Here is a 22959-nt window from a genome sequence, read left to right on the forward strand (position 1 = left end):
AATAGTAAACAACTTCCCACTGTGCTGTTATTGATTCATTTTATCAAACTGTTTAGTCTGGGAGAAAGTATCGCTGCTAACAACTCCTATCGTCAGAGGGAGGCAGAGCTGTCTGTCAACCGTGTTGCTGTGCAGGAAGTCGCGCCTCCAAGGATGAATACTAGTGTACTGGACTCTTCCACTGGTTCCTCTAAGAGCATCCACAAACTGGTTGAGAAGATACAGACTGACTTAGAGGTACAGTATGCATAGATTGGCAGTTTCATGTCATCACATTGTACAAATATAAAAGTCTTGTGCATGGGGCCATGTGTTATGTTTACATTGTCACAGTCTTACTAGCTCTTTAAAGAAATGAAAAACATAGTACAACATTCTGGTGATTCCTGTTTATTTAAAGTCATACTTTGTGGTAGAAACTTTTTACAAGCCAAAAAGATTGGCAACATCTAGTGTAGCCGTTCAAAAAACTATTTTAACTACAGTTTCATATAGGAGTATAAGGTATTAAAATGAACTGCATTTTAAGTTTTCACAGTGTATTTCATTTTTGTGTGTTTGTTGTTTGTAGCTGCAGGATCAGGTCAAGAACTCCCATGTGTCTGAGATCATCGATGTTTATGAACAAAAGCTGTCTGCATTTGCAGTGAGTACATTTATCTGATGAATTTTGATAGTTATAAGTGAGTATATAATGAGTTATTCATTTCTGATGAAGCTGTATTTCAAGTCTCATCTCTCCTGCTTTTTGGTTATTTGTACAATTAGCTACTAGTTTATTTGCACAAGTATTTCAATAACTGGTTTCTAATACTCGATACGCATACTGATGAGACTTTACTGATTTTTGAGTTCTGACAATTTGTATTTCTTTGTGTCTCCATCAGTCAAAGGAGAGCCGTCTGCAGGACTTGTTGGAGGCAAAAGCCCTGGCTCTTTCTCAAGCTGACCGTCTCATCGCTCAGTACCGCTTCCAGCGAGCTCAGGCTGAGGCCGAGGTAACGTAACCACAGAGGATTTCTTAGGCTACATAAATATGGTTATTCTATTCTTTTCCTTACAAACGTCTGCATTGAGACCCAGAGTTTAACCTTTGTAGATTAATTGCGCAATTGGCAGGTCAACAGAAAATCAGTGACTTAGGAAAATAATAAGTAATGAATCATTAGAGACACTTAAACTAAAATGTCAAACATTCTTTTTTGATATATTGTTCTTTTTAGATCTTTGAATACATCATTTTGATCTCATAGGACTCCCGAGATGAATCATAAAATAAGCCTTAATTACAACTTTTATTACCATGAAAGATTTAATTTTGATTGCCATCAATTTCCAGAATTTAGTTCAAACCACACTGTAATTGATTATAACAAGCCCGTTTCAGATAATGGGAGGAACAGCAGTTCCTGATATCCATTTGTAACGAGCTGAAAAAAAAAATGCCTCCCTCATCTGGCGTCGCCGGCCCTTATAAAAAGACGTCACGCAGCCTCTAGCAGCGTTTCCGGAGTCCTGCGACGACGGACAGTCAGAGCGACAGCTCCGTTCGGCGTTGTAGTCCGCAAACTGCGGCAGTGTAGAGAAAAAGTTAAAGTTGAGGTAGTTAATCCCTTGTTAGGGCCTGAGCAACGAAGTGCAGGGGCCCAACAGGGCCATGCAACGGAGTTGCAAGGACCCTATTGTGTTCGTATTGTGTATTATTAGGGTCCGAGCAACGAAGTGCAGGGGCCCAACGGGGCCATGCAACGGAGTTGCAAGGACCCTATTGTTTTCGTACTGTTCATTATTATTATTATTATTAGGGCCCGAGCAACGAAGTGCAGGGGCCCAACGGGGCCATGCAACGGAGTTGCAAGGACCCTATTGTTTTCGTACTGTTTCTTCTTATTATTATTATTATTTTGTGTCTTTTTAAAATGAAAATGACCTCTAAACTGGCACGAAAAGTCCTGAAAATTTGCAGAAAGATTCGTTTGCCCGAAAACTTTAAAGTAGCAGGGCCTCGAGCACGGGCGTGGCAAAATGGCTCTGTAGCGCCATCTACGGACCATCTACGGGCCAGCCCCTGAAGCGTCTAAAAATCTGGAAATATGTCACTTAGACGCACAAAAAAGTCAATTGGAGCCATATTCTAAACCCAACAGGATGTCTGCTATTTTGATTAAAACAGTGAAAGTTGGACAAAAAATGGTGTTGGAAGAGTTTGTAAATCAGGCATTAAACCTTATCAGACTGACTTCAAAATTTGAGAAATAGGTTGTTGAAAGCCAGGCAAACGATCCTGACGGTGGTTTATTGACTTTTCGTCAAAGTGGCGTGGGTCTTCTGGCCCCTGCAAATTTTCATGACGCGCCATGAAACAGGAAGTTGCATTAAACGTGCTTTAAGTCAGTCCAAAGTGCATCAAACTTTACAGTATTGTTACTGGTCCCTAACTGAACACATCCATATGACAATATTCATACAATTATTGTAGCGCCACCTATTGTGAACAGGAAATGTCTGATTTTCTGTTGTATGAGCTGCTGTTCCTGTCAGGATGTTTAGATTCTCTTAAAATTTTATCAGGACAGACTTATGAGCTTCCTGATCACTCCCTGCGAAAATTGTGAGTTTTCGTTAAACTTTGGCCTGTGATGGTAGTGAAAGTGAAATTTTTCACCGTCTCACTGATTCTGTCATCAGTGCACGTAGTTTGCTACTTTGTCCAGCAGATGGAGCCAAAGTATTTCTCTCTGGTGACTGAATGTCAGTGTGTGTGTGTGTTGGTTAAACTTCTAATGATTGGTGATGCTGTTTTAACATACTTTGATGACACAGAGAGAATAATTATACAAATGTTTGTTGATGCCACAGAGAGAATACATTCAAAATAGCCGAGACTATCTGTGCTGCCGCTTCTGGCATGCACGTCTCCACCTGAGGGTGGCAGTGTGGCGATTGCGATTGTAGTGGTTTCAAGAGAAGAAGTCGTTTTTCAGCTAAATATCAGCCTTGCCGATCGTTAAAGAGTTAAGAGAACATACGCACTGCAAAAAGGGACTTTGGAAAAATAAGAAAAAATAGCCAATAATAAGCAAAATGTTCCTTTTACAAGCAAAATTATCTGCAAGTGCAGCAAGATAAATCACACTTGTTAAGATTTCTTGAAACAAGAAAAAGAAATCCAGAAAATAAGACTGTTGAAAATCTCAATATAAGCCTGGACTACTTGTTTTGAGCATTCTTGTTAAGATTTTTGGACTAATTATAAGATATTTATTATTGTTTTCAGTATAGGTTAGGTAAAAGGTAAGATAAAATTGCTCAAATTAAGTCAGAGAGAGGATTAAAACAAGATGAAGATTCTTGTTTAAGTACATTGAAAATCTCATAATAAGTAGATAATTCTTATATAAGACTTGTTTAGAGAAATTATCCTGTTCCTAGCATCCATGAAATCTACAATTAGTCAAATGCACAGGATTAGAATGCAAAACTGAACTTTATTCTGATAAAACAGCAATTACAAACTTTACATAGTAGTAAGCCATCATGTACAGCATAGCTTCGCTGAGGGAACTTCTTTGGAACTGGACTGCAGTTATACCCACACACAGAAAGCATTCAGTTTCTTGTTGGGAAACCAAAATGAGGGGTGTGGACAGTGGTTTTCTGGTCAGGTATGTGTCCGGGTCCTCTGTGGGCTAAACAGAAACACAAAATGTCAGTGAATAAGTAACATCAACACTTAATTGCACTAACTAATCTATATGACAGCGGAGTAAAGAGATTTGCCCAGAAATAAACCAAAATACAATACCTTAGTAGCCCTGCGATAGACTGGCGACCAGTCCAGGGTGTACCCCGCCTCTCGCCCGATGACAGCTGGGATAGGCTCCAGCAGACCCCCGCGACCCTTAACAGGAATAAGAGGGTACAGAAGATGAATGAATGAATGAATGAATGAATACCCTAGTAACCCTAATAACAAGGTACTTGACTGTCTCTAATAGAGTGGTCACTAAGAGTCCAGTGAGAGTCATCAACAAGGGTCATCACTCTTACCTGTGAAAATGCTGACAGCCACATCATCTAGCTTCTCAAAGGCATTCGTGGTTCTGTTGAATATATTATTATTATTATTATTATTGTTCCTATTGGATTTGAAAAAAAAAACACGTGTCATTGCAATTCATAAATCAATCTGAATAACTAAGTAAAGTAGCTCATACATGCATGACATATGGTGAATCATGTAGCATACATACTCAAATAACTAAACAAAGAGGTGTTAAAGACATTGCTTGGCTGAATTTCGTAGCTGAAACTGGTGAGTAGAGTAGGGGGTCATCACTGTTTTCCTATATTCGACTATGTTCTTTCCTCAACCTTGACGTGTTGACATGTGCCTCAGTGCTGCACTTGATTGCTCTGGCGCGAGGCGCCACTATGGTAGCGCTTAGCTTAGCACCATTCATTCATTGGGATCCAAACAGGGATGAACTTAGAAGCGACCAAACACTTCCATGTTTTCCTCATTTAGAGACGGTTATATGAGTAGTTACACAATAAGTATGGTGACACAAAATAAAACGTGGCAATTTTCTACAAAATGATAATGACCAGCAGAGGACTGCGAGGTACTTATCAACTCAAGTTGAGGGAAGAAAATGCGAAAACTAACTAATATATTCTTAAAATCAATTTTACTGTATCTACTTGTATCCATTCTGGGGGAAAGGGTATTACCAATAAAATAATGCACGAGCTAGCACTAGTTAGCATAAACTAACACTGGCTAAGTTGAAACTGGGTAAGCCGTTAATTTTTAAACATACTTGGACTAACAAAAACGGCGGTTCATTCTAAACTTTTAAGACCATGGGAATGCATAAGATGTTTTGTACCTTACCTGAAAATAATGTTCTGCTCCGTCTGTGTTCTTCTCCTGTGCCGCTTTACCGTCAAATTAACGAACGTGGTTTTTTGAACAATACGGTCGCCAGTGGGCGAATCCAAGTAGGTCTGAATAGAGCGTGCATTAAATTACTTTAATAAGCCTTACAACTAACGGGGGTAATATTGCTGTGACCTCAGTGGACAATAACTTAAATGACCGTAGTTAAATGTTTGTTTCAATTAGATACCTTGCAGGGAAAGCCTGCATTATGACTGCCCCCCCCCCCCCTTTTTTTTTTTTTGGTATGGAACAGTCTAACGCGCTAAACAGCACCTGCCGAAACGTCTCTGATAAAGATTTGACATCGTGAAGGATGGCTGGATGGCACTGTGTCAGTTGCTCTGTATTCATTGCATATACTCTGAAAGTACAGTACTAAATCGTATTAACACGACACATGGACGTAAGGAGAATTTTCTTGCAATTTGTGGAATTGTAAAATAAACTACAAGAATATTTGTAAATCACTTGTATACTAGAGTAAAGTTATAGAAAGTACTCAAAATACAACAAATTACATTTTTTACTCATGAGAAAGAATTGTCTTTTGTATCGAAGTATCAAATTTAGAATATGTAAGTTCAAAGCTTTTTTGAAAATCTCCAGATTTCTTAAATACTGACAATTTCAACCATATCATCATTACAAATTGGATTTCACTCAATGGTAATAAATACATAAGTATGAAGATGTTCATGGTCACAGGCTCAAACGATGGGCTGCCAGTTTTTGGACTTGTAAAAATCATTTTTGTTGTTGATTCATTAATATTTTGTTGTGACTATCAAGCCTACAATACACTGGAATTTAAGATTTACTGTCATACAAAACTTCTGTGTCAAATGCTGCACTGACAACAGAGTTAATAGATTTAGAGAAATGACCCCATTACAGTGCGTATCACACTGTATTATTCAATGACAAGATGTATGTTTTGAGAAAATATGAACTCACTGATATGTTGTTGTGGTGTACAAATGCTTGCGATTAAAACAGAGACCAAAACATTAATTTTATGTAATGAACTGGCTGGTTGTTGGTGGTATTGAGAATGCCCAAAGTGCAAGCAGGAGGATCAGACACGGAGAAGAGGTCAATTAGGATGCAGGTTTATGTGCACAGGAGAGTTTGCAGGGCTCTCATTCTGTGTGCCCTTAATTCTTACATTTTGTCTTAGTAAGTTGGCCTCCATTCTTAAATCAAGTTTTAGTAAGTCTAGAAACAAGTAAAATGTGCTTAAGGCATAGTCGTTGATATGGCTACAGACTTTTCCGACAGTAATTTAAGATAAATCTGCTTAAAACTAGTTTTATTACCTAATTAAGGTAACTCAAGATAATTTTTCTTGAAACAAGTCAAATATCACCATCCTTAATGAGTAAATAAACCCAAAAACTAGTGTGACAAAATAAATATACTGAATAAAAAGAAATTAAACTAGAACAGATTTTCGTTTTTTGCAGTGCGTCTGTGAGTATTATAAATGCATAGTTATGTGTGTTGCTGTAACCGCTGTTTGTATAAGGTCGCGGTCGTTTGATGTTGCCGCCGCTATGGCGATGCTAGTTCCGTTAGCCTGTCTATGGTGTTTCGCATTGTACATTAGCATTAAGCTAGCGGAGATTATTCTTCGTTGTTATAGATAGATAGATAGATAGATAGATATATTATTTGTCACATGCACAGTTATACATAGTACAATGCACAGTGAAATGTATTGTTCTACCTGCAGCCAGTAGTAAAAAAAAAATATATAAGTACTACAGTAAACAGTAGTTTGCACACAAGGTAAGCAATATAAGTGCAATGTACACTGAAAGAGCAATAAAATAAAATAAAAATAAAAATATAGACTGGTAAACTTAGAGGGGGGGTAGTTGTATATGTACATAAATTTACAGTATTTGTCAGTCTTTACTAGATGTAAAGAGAAGTAAGATATACTTAAGATATATTCTTAATTTTATATTTAATCATCTTTTGTTGTATGTATTTCAGTTTTACAGTAAACTTCAATTGGGAGTGACAAAATAAATCCTTGAAGCAAGAAGACTTTGCCTCTCATTGGAGAACTGTTAGCTATCGTGCCATGGTGCATTGTTACTCCTCTGTATCCCCTGAGAACTGCAGTGACCCCGTCCTTGCCGGTCGCCGACGAGCGTGAGGTGCGAGGGCCCGTTAAATTTTTTTTGCGATCGTGTGCCATGAAGGATATAAATCAAAACCGGACCATAAGTGCACCAACAATTTCACTAAAGTTGTGGATGATTCACGAAGGGCAAGTGTGAGCAGGATTAACCATATATTTTTTTTGACTCTTTTTCCTCTTCTTTTTCCGGTTGACGGATCTTGGAGGATTCATTTCTTTTCGTTTTGGATGTTGAAAATAAAACACTAACTAAAAACTAACTAATTTTGCATTGGGTACAAAGAGAGAAAAAGTAAACCACTCAAAGAACAATTGTTTTGTGTTTTGTGTTTTATGTGGGACTGAATTTAACTTGAAAAGAAGTGGACATTGTTTCTTGTTTTGTTGTGTAAATACATTTAAAAGAAAAAGGACAAAGTGGTGTTTTGGTTTGTTTTAATTTTATTTAAGGTTGTATGAGTTTGAGTTGAATTTATGCATCCTTTGTGTTGGTTTAACTAAGGAAAAAACTTTTATTTAAATTATCAGGCTGAGTCCTGACTGGCACCCCACAAATAAAATAAAATAAGTTGCCCTTAAAACCGTCACACATTGAGGTTCTCAGATTTAAATTGTGAATGTTGTTTGAGTAGAATGTTGATATGATGAATGCCACAAACCTAAATCAACATTTGATTTCCTTTTTCCTTCCTGTGTGTCTACAGACTCGTAAACTGGGATCTCTGCTAAAGGACGCTGAGCGTCGGCGGGAGGAACTGCAGGGCGAGCTGAGCAGCCAGGTGCTGGAGGTGGAGCGCTCTAAGGCTGACATGGAGGAGCTGCTGCAGCACAATGCCAGACTACAGCACGACTCTGAAGAACACCAGGCCCTCAAAGGAGCCTACAACACCTTGCTCAATAGGTCAGAGAAGGCAGGAGAGAAAAGTGTTTTTAATAAAAAAATAAATCCAAAATGTTATCTCTTAAACACAAAACTGATCCTCTCATTGCCACTTAAAATGTTTCCCAAGTAACACCAAATAATATGTAGTTCCTGTCCAACATTTTTGCCAAAAGTTATTGGTTTTAAGAAACTGATATAAATGTATGTCAGTCAGCACCTTTTGATGCCTGGAGAGTCAAAATGAGGGGATTTTGGCTCTTTAGGTGATACTTTATTTATCCCAGTAGTATCCGCAATGACCACGGTCAAGTTGGTTTCTCACAGGGAGGTGTTGTACAGTTGTATACCCTGAGGGACAAATGACCTTCTCAACCTATCCATGGAGCAGGACAGAGGCAGCAGCCTGTCACTGAACGAGCTTCTCTGCCTGACTATGGTGTCGAGTAGAGGGTAGTGGACATTATTCATAATGGTATGGATTTTGTTCAAGGTCCTTGCATCTGCCACTGATTGGCAGGGACTCCAGCTCTGGCCCTACCAGAAAAGTCCTACTTTTTTTTTTTTTTTTGCATATTCTTTTTATTGCCAAGTGCGCATTGAATAGAATACATGTTACTTATGAAGTAATCATAGTTAGGGCCCAAGCAATGAAGTGCAGGCGCCCAACGGGGCCATGCAACGGAGTTGCAAGGACCCTATTGTTTTCGTACTGTTTATTATTAGGGCCCAAGCAACGAAGTGCAGGGGCCCAACGGGGCCATGCAACGGAGTTGCAAGGACCCTATTGTTTTCGTACTGTTTATTATTATTATTAGGGCCCGAGCAACGAAGTGCAGGGGCCCAACGGGGCCATGCAACAGAGTTGCAAGGACCCTATTGTTTTCATACTGTCGTACATGCACGAAAAGTCCTGAAAATTTGCAGGAAAATGAGTTTGCCCGAAAAATTTAATGTATAAAGGCCTTGAGCACGGGCGTGGCAAAATGGCTCTGTAGCGCCATCTACGGACCAGCCCCTGAAGCCTGTTGCATCTAAAAATCTGGAAATGTGTCACATAAATGTAACATAGCAGGATGCACAAAAAAGTCAATTGGAGCCATATTCTAAACCCAACAGGAAGTCTGTTATTTCGATAAAACAGTGAAAGTTGGACAAAAGTTTTTTTGGTAGCATGTGTAAATCAGGCATTAAACCTTATCAGATTGACTTCAAAATTTGGAATTAGGTAGTCGAAAGATAGATGATAAAAACATATGTTTATTGACTTTTCGTTGAAGTGGCGTGGGTGTTCTGGCCCCTCAAAGTTTCATGACGCGCCATGAAACAGGAAGTTGCATTAAACGGGCTGTAATTCAGTCCAAAGTGCATCAAACTTTACAGTATTGTTACTGGTGCCTAACTGCACACATGCATATGTCAATATTCATACAATTATAGTAACGCCACCTATTGTGAACAGGAAATGTCTGATTTTGGACCGTGTTTATAATGTGACCTGCTGTTACTGTCAGGGTGATTGGATTCTCTTCAAATTTTGTCAGGACAGACTAATAGCCATCATGATGACTTACTGCGAAAATCGTTAAACTTTGGGCCTGTTGTGGTGGTGAAAGTGAAATTGTTCACTGTCTTACTGATTCCATCATCATTTCAAGGAGTGTGCTACTTTGTCCAGCAGATGGAGCCATTGCATTTCTCTCTGGTGGCTGTCTGCCAGTGTGTGTGTGTTGTTTATCGGGATGGCTCGATACAACTTTTCATGTCCGATACCGATACTGCAACTTGGATATATCAATCTGATACCTTCTTTTCTCCTCTGTTGTACTTAAGCAAAGTACATCTATACAAACTACATGTATTATAAAATACATGTAGTTTGTATAGATGTACTTTGCTTAATATGGACATCTAAAAACACCATGGTCAAACTGTGTGACAAATATTCTGCTCCCCTAAGGGAAGAAATAAAATAACCCACGATGTGCCTCAAGCCATAAGCTCTTTATTTAAACTTCAAATCAGTGCAAACTGCAAACTTGAATGTTTCTTCTTTCACATGTAACCCCTGGGGTTGAACTGTATGTAAAACACCCATATCAAACTAGATATAGAATGGACTCAGTTCCAATGTTCCATTGAAGACTATAGGACAGGGGTGCCCACATTTTTTTGGCTTGCGAGCTGCTTTTACAATGACCAAGTCAAAGTGATCTACCTATCCTAAGTCATATTGATTGGTGCTACAGTGTTAAAAGCTCTATCCATCTTTGTTTTTATTTTTATCAAGAAAAATTGGTGCACTGCACCTTTAGAAAAATAGCGCTGTCTCTTTAAGAAAGACGGTAGTCTTGAGTTGTTGTGGTTGAAGTTGTGCGTGGCTGTGGATGTGTGCCGCTGACCTGAGGGCATGTTGCAAATATAAAGTAAAATAAATAAACATGACCGTTTGTCTTGCTGTTTGTTTTGGAGGTGCAACAGATAATTGTTAAGCCAGACTAACATCTAAAACATTTTTTTCTTTTCCAATGGCACGCGATCGACCCGCACCGGTCGATCGCGATCGACGTAATGGGCACCCCTGCTATAGGACATATAGCTGCTTTAAGTGACTGCTAACTTTAAATAACTGTCACAAACACTTGCGTCCAGTGCTGCTGCCACCCCTTGATACACTCGCGTTGCACAAGTTGCATTCGGCTGTTTTACATTTCTCTTCCTTGCGTGCAAAGTAACTCCACACAGCTGACATGATAAGAGCGCTAGGCTAATTCACTACGTTCTGTTTGTTTACACACGCTTGCAGCAGCTGCTCTCTGTTTACGGCATGTCTCACTAAGTTAAGTTGAGCATTTGGGCTTAGGTATCAGATTGGACAGGCTATAGTTATTTTTTTCGATGTTCGATCCTGAAATTATGACCAATATCGGGCCGATACCGATCCTAAGTATCGGATCGAGCCATCCCTAGTTGTTTAACCTGTAATAGTTGGTGAAGCTGTTTTAACATACTTTGATGCCACAGAGAGCATAATTATACAATTGTTTGTTGATGCCACAGAGAGAATACATTCAAAACAACCAAGACTTTCACTGTCTTACTGATTCCATCATCATTTCACGTAGTGTCCTACTTTGTCCAGCAGATGGAGCCATAGCATTTCTCTCTGGTGGCTGTCTGTCTGTCTGTGAGTGTGTGTGTGAAGCTGTTTTAACTTTGATGCCACAGAGAGAATAATTATACAATTGTTTGTTGATGCCACAGAGAGAATACATTCAAAACATCCAAGACTTTCACTGTCTTACTGATTCCATCATCATTTCAAGTAGTGTGCTACTTTGTCCAGCAGATGCAGCCATGGCATTTCTCTCTGGTGGCTGTCTGTGAGTGTGTGTGTGAAGCTGTTTTAACATACTTTGATGCCACATAGAGAATAATTATACAATTATTGTAGCGCCACCTATTGAGAACAGCAAATCTCTTATTTTGTAGTGTGACCTACTGTTACTGTCAGTGATTGGATTCACTTCAAATGTTGACAGTCCAGCAGATGGAGACATAGCAGACATGGGGCGGCTGTGGCTCAGTAGGTAGAGCGGGTTGTCCACGAACCAGAGGGTTAGCATGTGCCACATGCCGAAGTGTCCTTGAGCAAGACACTGAACCCCCAGTTGCTCCCAGTGCGTGGCACTGGTGTGTGAATGTGTGAGTGCTTGTGTGAGCAAATGGGTAGATGTGTCTCTAACTGTAAAGCGCTTTGAGTACCAATAGGTAGAAAAGCGCTATATAAAAGCAAGGCCATTTACCATTTACCATAGCATTTCTCTCTGGTGGCTGTCTGTCAGTGTGTGTGTGTGTGTCTGTGTGTGTGAGAAACTGTTTTAACATACTTTGATGCCGCAGAGAGAATTCATTCAAAACAGTCAAGACTTACAGCTGTCACAGATGATTTGCTCTGACAAATATTGAATTGCACAGACTGTGCATCGTGCCACGGTGCATTGTTACTCCAGTGTATCCCCTGAGAACTGCAGTGACCCCGTCCTTGCCGGTCCCCGACGGGCGTGGGGTGCGAGGGCCTGTTCAACGCTGCTCGCATCTTTAATTTTACATGTTTTTGTATTACACAAAAATAAAGTAAAAAACAAACACAGCAGCATCATCAATCTTAACTGGACTGGAAATGACAAATTGACGGACTTCCACACAACCTGGGTACTGAATACTGTCAGTATTATCACAGAGTCGTCCTAGGAAATTGTTCCTATTGTGACAGTGGTCTCTCTCAAGTCCTTCAGGTATTTTAAGACTAGCTCCCATACTTTATCAAAAATTGTCTGTCTGTCTGCATTTTTATATCTAAGTTTCTCCATACATTGGGTATCACTAAGCTCCCTCATCCACATTTCAAATGAAGGTACATTATCCGTCTTCCAATGTCTTAAAATAAGTCTTTTAGCCAAAATGGCACCAAAACATAGAGACTGTTGTACAGACTTTGTGCTGGTAGAGTACCCTTACTTTAAAGAAACTCGGAGGGGCACATGTGTGTTATCAGACAACCAGTCTGTTAATCCAGTCAATGACCCTATGTTATACAATGCATTTTATGGAGTAATCTAAGAACTTGGCTACGCTACCCCATACAAAACAAATAATGCAATTTAAAAATAAAGTTTTAAGATTTCTGAACTTTTTTTGTGCAGCAGTTTTCAGACCACCATTTGCAAGGTTTCAAACCTGTAAAGTCATGTCTGTATCTCTGTAACAAAAGTTGTGCAGCTGGGAAGGAGGAAAACTGTTCTGTAAAATTCTAGGACATTTGAATTGTTATTTTAGACTTTCAAGACCCCTTTCAAGCTTTCTACCGTTGTTTCAGTCTTTTTGCAGTTTATAAATATAGTATGATTAATCTCCGAATAGGAGAGGAATTCTGTGGCTTGAAAGCAACATTCTCCTCCAGATCACAGTAATATATTTTTCCAAAACGCACAATCCTGCTGCCCAGTGTCATCAATCATCCCTCCCTCCTCACTCACCAGTGCATTCATGGAAATGCCCCCCTTTACCTACAGGAACTCCTCACCCCCCACACTTCCTCATGCACCCGGTCTGCAACCTCAAACACCCTTCAAACCCCCAGAACCAAGCTCTGCAGCCTGGGTGATAGGGCCTTTGCTTCTGCTGCCCCCAGGCTGTGGAACGCCCTCCCTGACCACCTGAGGGCCTCACAGACTACAGATACTTTTAAAAAGGACTTAAAAACATATCTTTTTAAAAAAGCCTACAACTAAAATGTATTTTTTTCTTTCTTCTATGTTTTTTAACCTTAATTTTAATTTTTGACCCTGGTTGTTTTAACTTACATTATTTTTAAACTGTTTGCCCTGTAGCACTTTGAGATTGCTTTAAATGTAAAGTGCAATACAAATAAAATTGATTATTATTATTATTATTATTATCTGTAAAGGTTCATTCTGTGGAGCTTTTAGGGGTGAATACACTCTGAGGCTTCCTTATCATATGTGTCCAAGCATATTTGGTTTCTTTAGGTGTGTAAGAGCTTGTTGTATTTTTAGGTTTAACGAGACTGAGCAGCTGCTGAAGGAGCTGCAGATGGTTCACATCTCTCTGACCAAACAGAATGACACTCTGAGGAAGAACCATGAAGCACTCCAACTGCAACAAGACAAGTAATCTACGCACACATTTTAATGCAGGACATACATCCGAAAGCATGAAGTGAACTCTAACTTTTTGTTTAGGATGGTGTCGGTGATGGAGGAGAGAGAAGTAGAAATCAAATCTCTGCAATTAGATCTACAGAAGAGAAACAGCGACATCTCAGGTTGGTCCGAAACCTGCCTCATTCAGCTTCTCAGTGCTGCTTTAAATACATCCTTACATACTTATTGTCTCTTCTCTGAATACTTTAATCAGAGTATTAATGTTCTTTGAAACTTCTCAGTAGCACCTCATCCTTTCCTTTCGTTTGTATTCATTCTTCGCTTTATTTTGTTGGTGGCAGGTCTGCAGACTGAACTGCGGGCCAAAAAGGAGAAGGTGAAAGAAAAGGACCAAGAGAGGAGAGACCTGGAGAAGACAGTAGATGCTCTGAGGAAGGAGCTAAATAAAACAGAGCAGGCCAGGAAGGACGCCAGCATCAAGGTAATGAAGAAGGAATTAGACGAAATAAATGCTTGCTTTTAGTCTGAGCCAGGTTATGTCTAAAGTTTGTTTACTTCCTCATTATTACACAGTCTCTGCTTTGCAATTAGAGGAAAGTATTATCTATGCATTAATTTGATACCTTAAGTTAAAATAAATGTGGCCCGAAACGGACAAAGTACCAGGAAAATGAGAATTTAAAAAAAATTTCATGTTTTCTTCAATCTAGCTTCACTCAAGGATTTTGATTTCAAAGCCTTATAAAAAATGAGCAGGAAAAAATACTTGTCCTCTGTTCACCTTTTAGTTCATTTTTTAGTTAAATACATTAAAAAAAAAAAGAATATAATAATTTCCCTCTAAAAGAGTCTTCTTTCCCACCCAGAATATTTTGACAAAAGTTAAAGCTAGCACATACACTGCCTGGCCAAAAAAAAAAAAAGTCGCCACCAAAAAAAAGGTCACACACTTTCGCCTTAAGCTTTGATTACAACATGCATTCGCTATGGCATAGTTTCAATAAGCTTCTGCAGTGTCACAAGATTTAGTTCCATCCAGTGTTGCATAAATAATAATAATAACTAGAAAATTCCCGCGGAAATTTTTGAAGTGCCGAGTGGGCTGTTGCCGGGGTTCTGTATTGAAAAAGCACACCTCAAATAGCCACAAATGTTAGCAATTAGCATGTCTTTACATGCAGTCAAGCATTAGCCGCTAATGTTAGCAATTAGCATGTCTTTACTACCATGAGCAGCTAGCACGCTGGATGCTCTTGGTAGTAAAGCATTAGCCACTAATGTTAGCAATTAGCATGTCTTTACTAAGTAGCATGTCTTTACTACCATGAGCAGCAGCTATAACAAAAAGCACAACTCAAATAGTCATTTAAGGCCTGGTTCCTACTGACAGGATGGGTGTGAGTTTGATGTCATGCAGGGTACAACAAACCAAACAGGATGAGGAGGATGCAGTAGGTCTGGCTGAGAGACAGAGAGACACTGATAAGGGTCGTCCTTTATGCTTCGCCTTCTACAAACTGAAGGACAGGTACAGGCAGCAGACCCCTCCCAGCTCCACCTGAAAGCCAGCATCAAATAAGGAAGAGAGCGAGACGGATCGTCACACCCCCACCTTTAAGAGGGGTGTCCTCACTAGGATCCCCAGACAAAGAACAGCAAATCGTGATAATTGATCGTTAATCATAATAATTTTAACAATAAAACTCATTACTCCTGCCTGAGCAATAGTTTAACAGTTCACGGCACAGTCTTACAGTTAGAAAAACATCAATATTAAACTTAACACATCCAGGCTGTAACAAGGAATCAGCGATGAAGTGAAGACCTTCAAATTGTCCTGTGAGTCCAGCTCTTCGTCTCACGTTGGACGTCACTGCAGTCTGTCTGGATCAGCTGGAGGAATACTATACGCAGACAAATAGACCTGTCAAATAATGTTATGTAACATACTTAATATAACTCTTATGAGTGTTCAACAGCTCATTATTTATTTAATTAAAAACATCATATATTAAATTACTCCAATTATATATATATACTGTCATTAATGTTGTTGCAAGCCATAAATGTTTCCTACTTTATGTGGTGGAATAATATATTTTTCAGTTTGACACAGTTTAATTTAAAAATATCTTCCCTTTAAATTGTAAAACGTCAACATTATTACTGTGATAAGCTCCCGCGAGCAACGCGGCGAATTAGCCGGCGGCTAACCCCACTAGCCTCCGCATTAGCTCACGGCTAACCACCGCGGCTAATTCGTGTTTAACTCCCGCGGGTCTGCGGTTAAATCCCGGTTAGCTAGCGGTTAGCTCGAGGCTAACTCCGCGGTTGAGTCCGCGGCGTTAAGGTAGCGGCTAGCTAGCTCCGTTAGCTCCGCTAGCTCGCTAACATACATGAGCTATGGTGGACGGCTAGTCGTTAGCGTCTGTTAGCAGTTTAGCTATTCACTGACCTAATAAGATGAAGGAAACGGGTCAGGGATGTTGTGTCAGGAGTTTCAGCAAAGCAGCCAGATATAATTTGTGTTTAAAATAAAGAAAAAAGGTCAAACATGACTGAGAAGTTGTCATTCAGTCAATGAGAAGAGCAATAGCTAAGAGGCCCAGCAGCTGTGTGAAAGCACCAAGGGAGACAGGGATGGTTTGGGGGGTTTTAATGTTTTGGCAGATCCTGTTTTCCACTGGGAGCTTAAATAGTGGCTAGCGCTGACGCGCTAGCTGCTCTGCTTTCTCTGTCTGTCATTTTACACACGCAGATTCAAATTAAGTGCTAAGAACTACTAAAATGGCTGCCTAATGTTAGCATTAGGTTAATGCATGTCTTTAATTTTTAGTGGCAAGAAATTAGTGGCTAGCTATTCGCTAACATGCTAATGGTGCCACTAATGCTACCACCAATTTCTACCACTAAAAATTAGCATTAGCCGCTAATGGTAACAATTAACATGACGCGCTAGCCACTAATTTTAACATTGGTTTAGTGTTAGCATGTCTTTTAAGCCACTAAAAATTAAATACATGCTAATTGCTAACATGCTAATTGCTAATATGCTATTCGCTAACATGCTAATGCTGCCACTAATGCTACCACCAATTTCTTGCCACTAAAAAGTAGCATTAGCCGCTAATGGTAACAATTAACATGACGCGCTAGCCACTAATTTTAACATTGGTTTAGTGTTAGCATGTCTTTTAAGCCACTAAAAATTAAATACATGCTAATTGCTAACATGCTAATTGCTAATATGCTATTCGCTAACATGCTAATGCTGCCACTAATGCTACCACCAATTTCTTGCCACTAAAAAGTAGCATTAGCCGCTAATGTTAGCAATTAACATGACGCGCTAGCCAATGACAGACAGACACCTGTCATTGTTCAACTTAGGTGCCAAAAGCCAAAATGGCTGCCCCACATACCAGTTACTTATGTCAGTTGGAAGTTTCCCGCCTCTTTCTGTGGAGACCCTCCTCTTCTGCTGCGTGTGAGCGTGTGTATGCCCGTTGGGGCCTTGTTGTCACGGTTACCAGTTTGAATTTCAGTTAGAAGATGGCTAGAGGGAGAGAAAATGCTGAAACAAACCTCCTCGAACAGGAAGGCCTTGTGGCCAAACCGTGTTTCCAATCATTGAACCGACTTCACTTTGGGCATCTTGAGTCTTTCCTGAACGTCTAGATATGCAGTTTGTGGGTAAAATGAAGAAATGTGAGCTATAAAGAGCGATTCAAAGAAAGGATTGCTTCTGCTTTGCTCCAAAAATTTAACATGGCAGTCTATGAAGCTGTGGATGGGTGTTGCTGGCGCATCTTTGCGTCTCACGCCAAAACTATAAGACTTTACAGCTTTAGCAGACGAATTTGAGCGAGAAGACAAATTTTCCTACGTTTCTATGTATAAATTATGTCTGAGGTGTGAAATTTGTGGCCACGGGAGCAGTTTCTGTTTTATTTTTTGCCTATTTTCTTCTCTCCTCCTCACTCTACCTGCCACTCTAGCACCAACATTCCGCGCAATACACACCCATTATAAACCCTGAAATTTGAGTAAAAACCTACACAACTCTGAGGCTTCATAGTTTAAAAACGGTAAAAGTTGTCGATAAGTGAAGTGAATCGCTGAAGAGAAGGCAAGAGTACCTACGTTTTAAAATTTAAATGGAGTCTCTCGGTGAAAGTATGCCAGAGCAGTTCATTGTTGAAAATGTCTGTTGATTTTTTTTTTTTTTCGGGCTTCTCCATTCATTTCAATGGGAAATTTCTCGCGGTTTTCCGCGAATAAATTCGCGAAAAACTCGTCAATCCCTTATAAAAGTAATAGCACGGGATTCGGGATCAAAACACACGTTTTGATATATCATGTGTTGGGGTCCTCTCGCCGGTTCGGGCCGCATTAATCGGCGAAAAAGGGCGGAAAATGAATAAGTAAAAATAAAACTGCAAAGAAACACGCAGAAGATCAATAGTGGCCTCGTGCCTATGGCACGAGGCCACTCCTCCCATAGCTTGCTATGGGAGGAGTGGCCTCGTGTCATAGGCACTCGGCACTAATAATAATAAATTTTATTTATAAAGCACTTTACATCAAAGATCTCAAAGACCAAGATCTTGTATTGATGATGGGAGAGTCTGACCACTGTGCAAAGCCTTCTCCAGCACATCCCAAAGATTCTCAATGGGGTTAAGGTCTGGACTTTGTGGTGGCCAATCCATGTGTGAAAATGATGTCCCATGCTCCCTGAACCACTCTTTTGAGCACGATGAATCCTGGCATTGTCATCTTGGAATATGCCCCGTGCCATCAGGGAAGAAAAAAATCCATTGGTGGAATAACCTGGTCATTCAGTATATCAGGTAGTCTGCAGCAACCCCAGATCATAGCACTGCCCCCACAGGCTTGTACAGTAGGCAATAGACATGATGGGTGCATCACTTCATCCGCCTCTCTTCTTACCCTGATGTACCCATCACTCTGAAACAGGGTAAATCTGGGCTCATCAGACCACATGACCTTCTTCCATTGCTCCAGAGTCCAATCTTTATGCTCCCTAGGAAACTGAAGCCTTTTTTTCCAGTTAGCCTCACTGATTAGTGGTTTTCTTAAGGCTACACAGCTGTTCAGTCCCAATCACTTGAGTTCCCTTCGCATTGTACGTTTGGGAATGCTCTTTCACTATTAAACATAGCCCTGAGTTCTACTGTTTGTTTTTCTTCAATTTGATTTCACTAAATGTAAAGTGATCACAGATCATGATCAGGATTTTTTTCCGACCACATTTCATCCTCAAAGACGATGGTTCCCCACTATCCTTTTACGTTAACACGTTTTAAATAATGTGGTGGACAGTTCTTAACCCAATTTAAGTAGTTTCTGCAATCTCCTTAGATGTTTTCTCTGCTTGATTCATGCCAATGATTTGACCCTTCTCAATCAGACTAACATCTTTTCCACGACCACGGCATGTGTCTTTTGACATGGTTGTTTATGAAATGAGAAGCTACTCATTGCACCAGTTGGGGTTAAATAACTTGTTGCCAGCTGAAAGATAATCACCCATGCAGTAATTATCCAATAGGAGGCTTGTACCTATTTGCTTAGTTAAATCCAGGTGGCGTCTTTTGTTTTGGGCCAGGCAGTGTATTTCTGTCTGAGACTCTGGTCATCAAGATAAAAAGTATATATTACTGCGACAGTAAAAGGAATGGAAAAATATCCAAAGCGATGATTCATAGCATCAGTGTCTTGCTTTAGTTGCTCCGTGTGTCTCAGAGCTCCTGTCCTAAAAGAGAAAATAAATCTGATACTGTTCTTTACTCTATAACTATTGGCTGTTTTCCAGGCATCGTCTCTAGAGCTGCAGAAGAGCCAGCTGGAGACCAAGCTGAAACAGAAAGAGGACGAGCTGAACAAACACTCTGCGATGATTGCCATGATCCACAGCCTCAGCAGTGGCAAGCCAAAGAATGACATCAACCTGTCGCTCTGAGAAGTGCACGACTTCAAGATGACTGACAAAAGAACAACTAGATTTAAAAAAAAAAAAAAAAAAAAAAAAAAAAAGCTCCACTTAATAAAGTTTAAGGACTGTACATTTTTAACGTTTGATCAACTTTTAGTTTTTAACATGTCATAAAACACACTTAATGAATTATATTAAACCAAAACCTCAAGTTTTAATGTCTTTATTACAATGTCTGTGTCTCGTTTGTCCATGTTTTCACCTTGTTTTGTTAAATAAATTATGTATTGATGTTTCCAAGTCTTGTCTGCCCCTCATTCGTGTAGACACATTTCTTCATGTCAGCAACTTCAGAATAGATCAGATTGAATCCAAAGTTGATCTCATGCAGAAATAATCCAAAGAAAAATGGAAATAAAGGTATTTTAAAGCATGGAGACTATTAATACCTCCTCAATAGACCTTGTGATGGCAGACTTTCACCTGTGTGAATATTTGCATTCCACCTAAGTTGAATTTTGGCTTTTGTGTTCCCTGTCATGGCTCACTGGGACATTTACTTGATTATTACACCTGTGCTTTCCATACTGTCAAAACGTCTGCTATTAAAAATTAATATATGGTATCTTATGTTATACTGTATAATTTCTAATTTTTAATAGGGGCAAACTTTAATTATTTGACTCAAAGGTCTTCAGATTCCTGAACTATTTTTTACACTTTAAGAATTAATCCAATAAATACATTTTGATTTTTTTGAAGGCGGTAGTAATGTATATCTGGATACTGCAGTTCAGGAACATTGTCCACTCCAGCTGTTTCAATCCTCGAAAAAAGCACACCAAGGGCATGATAAGGGTCCGTATATAATCTGTTGAGTTTTGCCTTGTACTGGTCAATTTCTACCTGTTTAAAGTGCGAGGTAAACTCTGATGCCCTGAAATCAGTGTTGGCACCATTCATTTTTCCTGGCGGTGTCAACAAAAAAAAGTCACGTGACACCCAGAGCTCTATAAAACAAGTTGAATCAAGGGCAACTGGACTTGTAGAGTTTCTTGAAGACTTTTCATCAAAGTAATTTATTCAATTCTAAAAGACTGGTTGAGACTTTTATTTTTAAACCAATAGAAATGTTGTGGAAGGACTGAAGCAAGAACTGAAGCAAGCAGTTCATGTGAGGGAACCGACCAACATGTCAGAACTAAAGTGGTTCCATACTTAGGGATGAACTAAAATTACTCCCAGCAGCTGCAGACCTCACAGATATGTACAATTATTCATTATTCATAAATAGTTACAAGCAAGAGTCTAACCTTTGCACAAGCATAATATTTCTGTTTCATGTGTTTGATTGAGTTCTTTGTTTATTTTCAGGAAAATCTGCTGGTGTTTTGAATAATTTTTATGCAGAAAATAAAACTGGTGTCAATACTTTCAAGTGGCACTGTATTTAGTCCTATTTATTAATGATGTAAAATGTGTAATTTCTTATTCTGTCTTATCTTTTTATTGGATATTTAAACACAAATTACTAAAAAAAATTAGTTTTGAATTTAGTTATGAATGTATGCAACTATTTGTATTAAACTGATGTCCATGGTTTAATTTAGTGAGGTAATTATTATTATTATTATTATTAATATTATTATTATTATTTGCACAAATGGAAAAGACTTCCATGTGTAAATCTGTAGTATAGATTCAGATCAGATGTCACGATGTTTCGATTCTCTCTCTGTTTCCCATACAGGGTGGAGGTGACAGGAGCCGGCAGCGCAGGCCTGCTGTCTCTTTTCTATTTTCTACTCTATATGTGTCTGCAGCTGCCGCCTGTCAGTCAGTGACTCAGTCTTCAGGCAGAAGGTCGATGTAAAAGGTGTAAAAGGACTTCTCTCTACCACACAAGACATGGAGCTTCAATATGCAGCTATGGCCATTGTCTTCCTGCTCTCTCTGCTCTTGTCTGGTGAGTTACTGGTTATCATTTATGTGGTTAATCTGAATTAAAAATGCTTTATCCAAATTAGAAGCATCACGTGTGTTAAAGATTCATGACTAGGGGTCCATTAATGCCTACGCTGATTTATACTTCCAGTATTAAAGCAGCTAGCGTTGAGTTCTTGTCTATAAACTTCAGTCATTTTCATTTTCACTCTAAAAAGTCTTCTTTAATCCTCTTTAAATGCATGTGACATGGAACAGTACTTACTCTTATCTATGATCAATAGTATGTAGTTTAAACTAATTATGAATTTACTTCTCAGTTCATCAACAGATTAATCAGTAACAATTATAGCTACTGATTAATCATTTTAAGTAATTAAACAAACCTAAATATTTTAAAAATAAATATTTTTTAAAAATAGTTACACAAAATTGTCAGTGTATGTCAATACGGTAAATCTGTTAATCAGATTAGACAGACATATAGATTGACAGATTGATAGACAGAGTGATAGACAGACAGATACATAGACAGACAGATAGTTGGATGAAAGAATGGATAGATAGATGGACAGACAGACAGACAGATAAATGGATAGATACTTTATCTATCCCATGGGGAATTCTGTAGACTAGATCCACTGATTAATAAACTAATAGTTATAGATAGATAGATAGATAGAGAGATAGAGAGATAGAGAGGTAGAGAGATACTGTAGCTGTGAGGAACTGCCATCGTATTCGATCAGTAAAATTAAAAACAAACATGGCTGTGGTAAACTTTAAACTTTCGCATGGGAAATGTCTGCTGGTGGAGCAGACAACTGATATCACAGTAGCAGTGGAAGTCGTCTCATGTGAAGAGCAGAGCAGCTGCGATACTGTGAAATATGATCAGCATGAAAGCATTCACACACACACATACTTGGATCCCATTTGTGTGTGAATGCCAGGGAATGCTTTGTTTACCGTCTATTTTTATCATTGTTGAAGAGCTTTAGTCTGAGAAAAGGAGACTGAAGTTTATGACTGACCTTGAAAACAGAATTTAAAGGTCGATTTATCGAAGTGTTTTTAACAGCCTGACTTCGAGTGACTATCAAGTTATACAACAACTACATTTTGAGCTCTTGACGAACATACCACTTGTTACCTATACAGTATTTGTCTTTGGAGGCTGTCATTGTGTCAGAGTATATCGTCACATTGCCTTTGTTTTAGCTTTTTTTTGTTGTTGCTGTTTTTAGATGTGGTAATGATCATAAATTCCTTGTAGGGGGACATCACAGACCACAACTATTTATCCTTGTGTTGACTTCCAGAGCTGACAGAAATGAAGAGGTTAATTCTCAAGATTTTGAAAACTGACAAACCTCCATATGTTCCCGTGTAGAA

At 39.1% G+C, this 22959-nt stretch overlaps 2 protein-coding genes across 2 annotated transcripts in view; both read left to right on the forward strand.

The window, feature by feature from the left end:
* The window catches only part of cip2a (cellular inhibitor of PP2A), a 44247-nt gene extending 24073 nt beyond the window's left edge, over positions 1–20174 (forward strand). The window contains exons 14-21 of the mRNA XM_084565956.1: positions 57–237; positions 572–646; positions 888–998; positions 7799–7995; positions 13554–13667; positions 13740–13822; positions 14003–14142; positions 19501–20174. Coding sequence (XP_084422082.1) covers positions 57–237; positions 572–646; positions 888–998; positions 7799–7995; positions 13554–13667; positions 13740–13822; positions 14003–14142; positions 19501–19647 — 1048 coding nt within the window. The 3' untranslated portion in view covers positions 19648–20174. The remainder of the gene's footprint in view (positions 1–56; positions 238–571; positions 647–887; positions 999–7798; positions 7996–13553; positions 13668–13739; positions 13823–14002; positions 14143–19500) is intronic.
* Positions 20175–21528: 1354 nt separating this feature from the next.
* chrnd (cholinergic receptor, nicotinic, delta (muscle)) overlaps positions 21529–22959 on the forward strand; it is a gene marked incomplete at its 5' end in the record, with an annotated part of 50159 nt that continues 48728 nt past the window's right edge. Inside the window, one exon of the mRNA XM_084566350.1 lies at positions 21529–21586. Coding sequence (XP_084422476.1) covers positions 21529–21586 — 58 coding nt within the window. The remainder of the gene's footprint in view (positions 21587–22959) is intronic.

The sequence above is a fragment of the Chelon labrosus genome (genome assembly GCF_963514085.1).
Source record: "Chelon labrosus genome assembly, chromosome: 18".
In the NCBI taxonomy this organism is placed as follows: domain Eukaryota; kingdom Metazoa; phylum Chordata; class Actinopteri; order Mugiliformes; family Mugilidae; genus Chelon; species Chelon labrosus.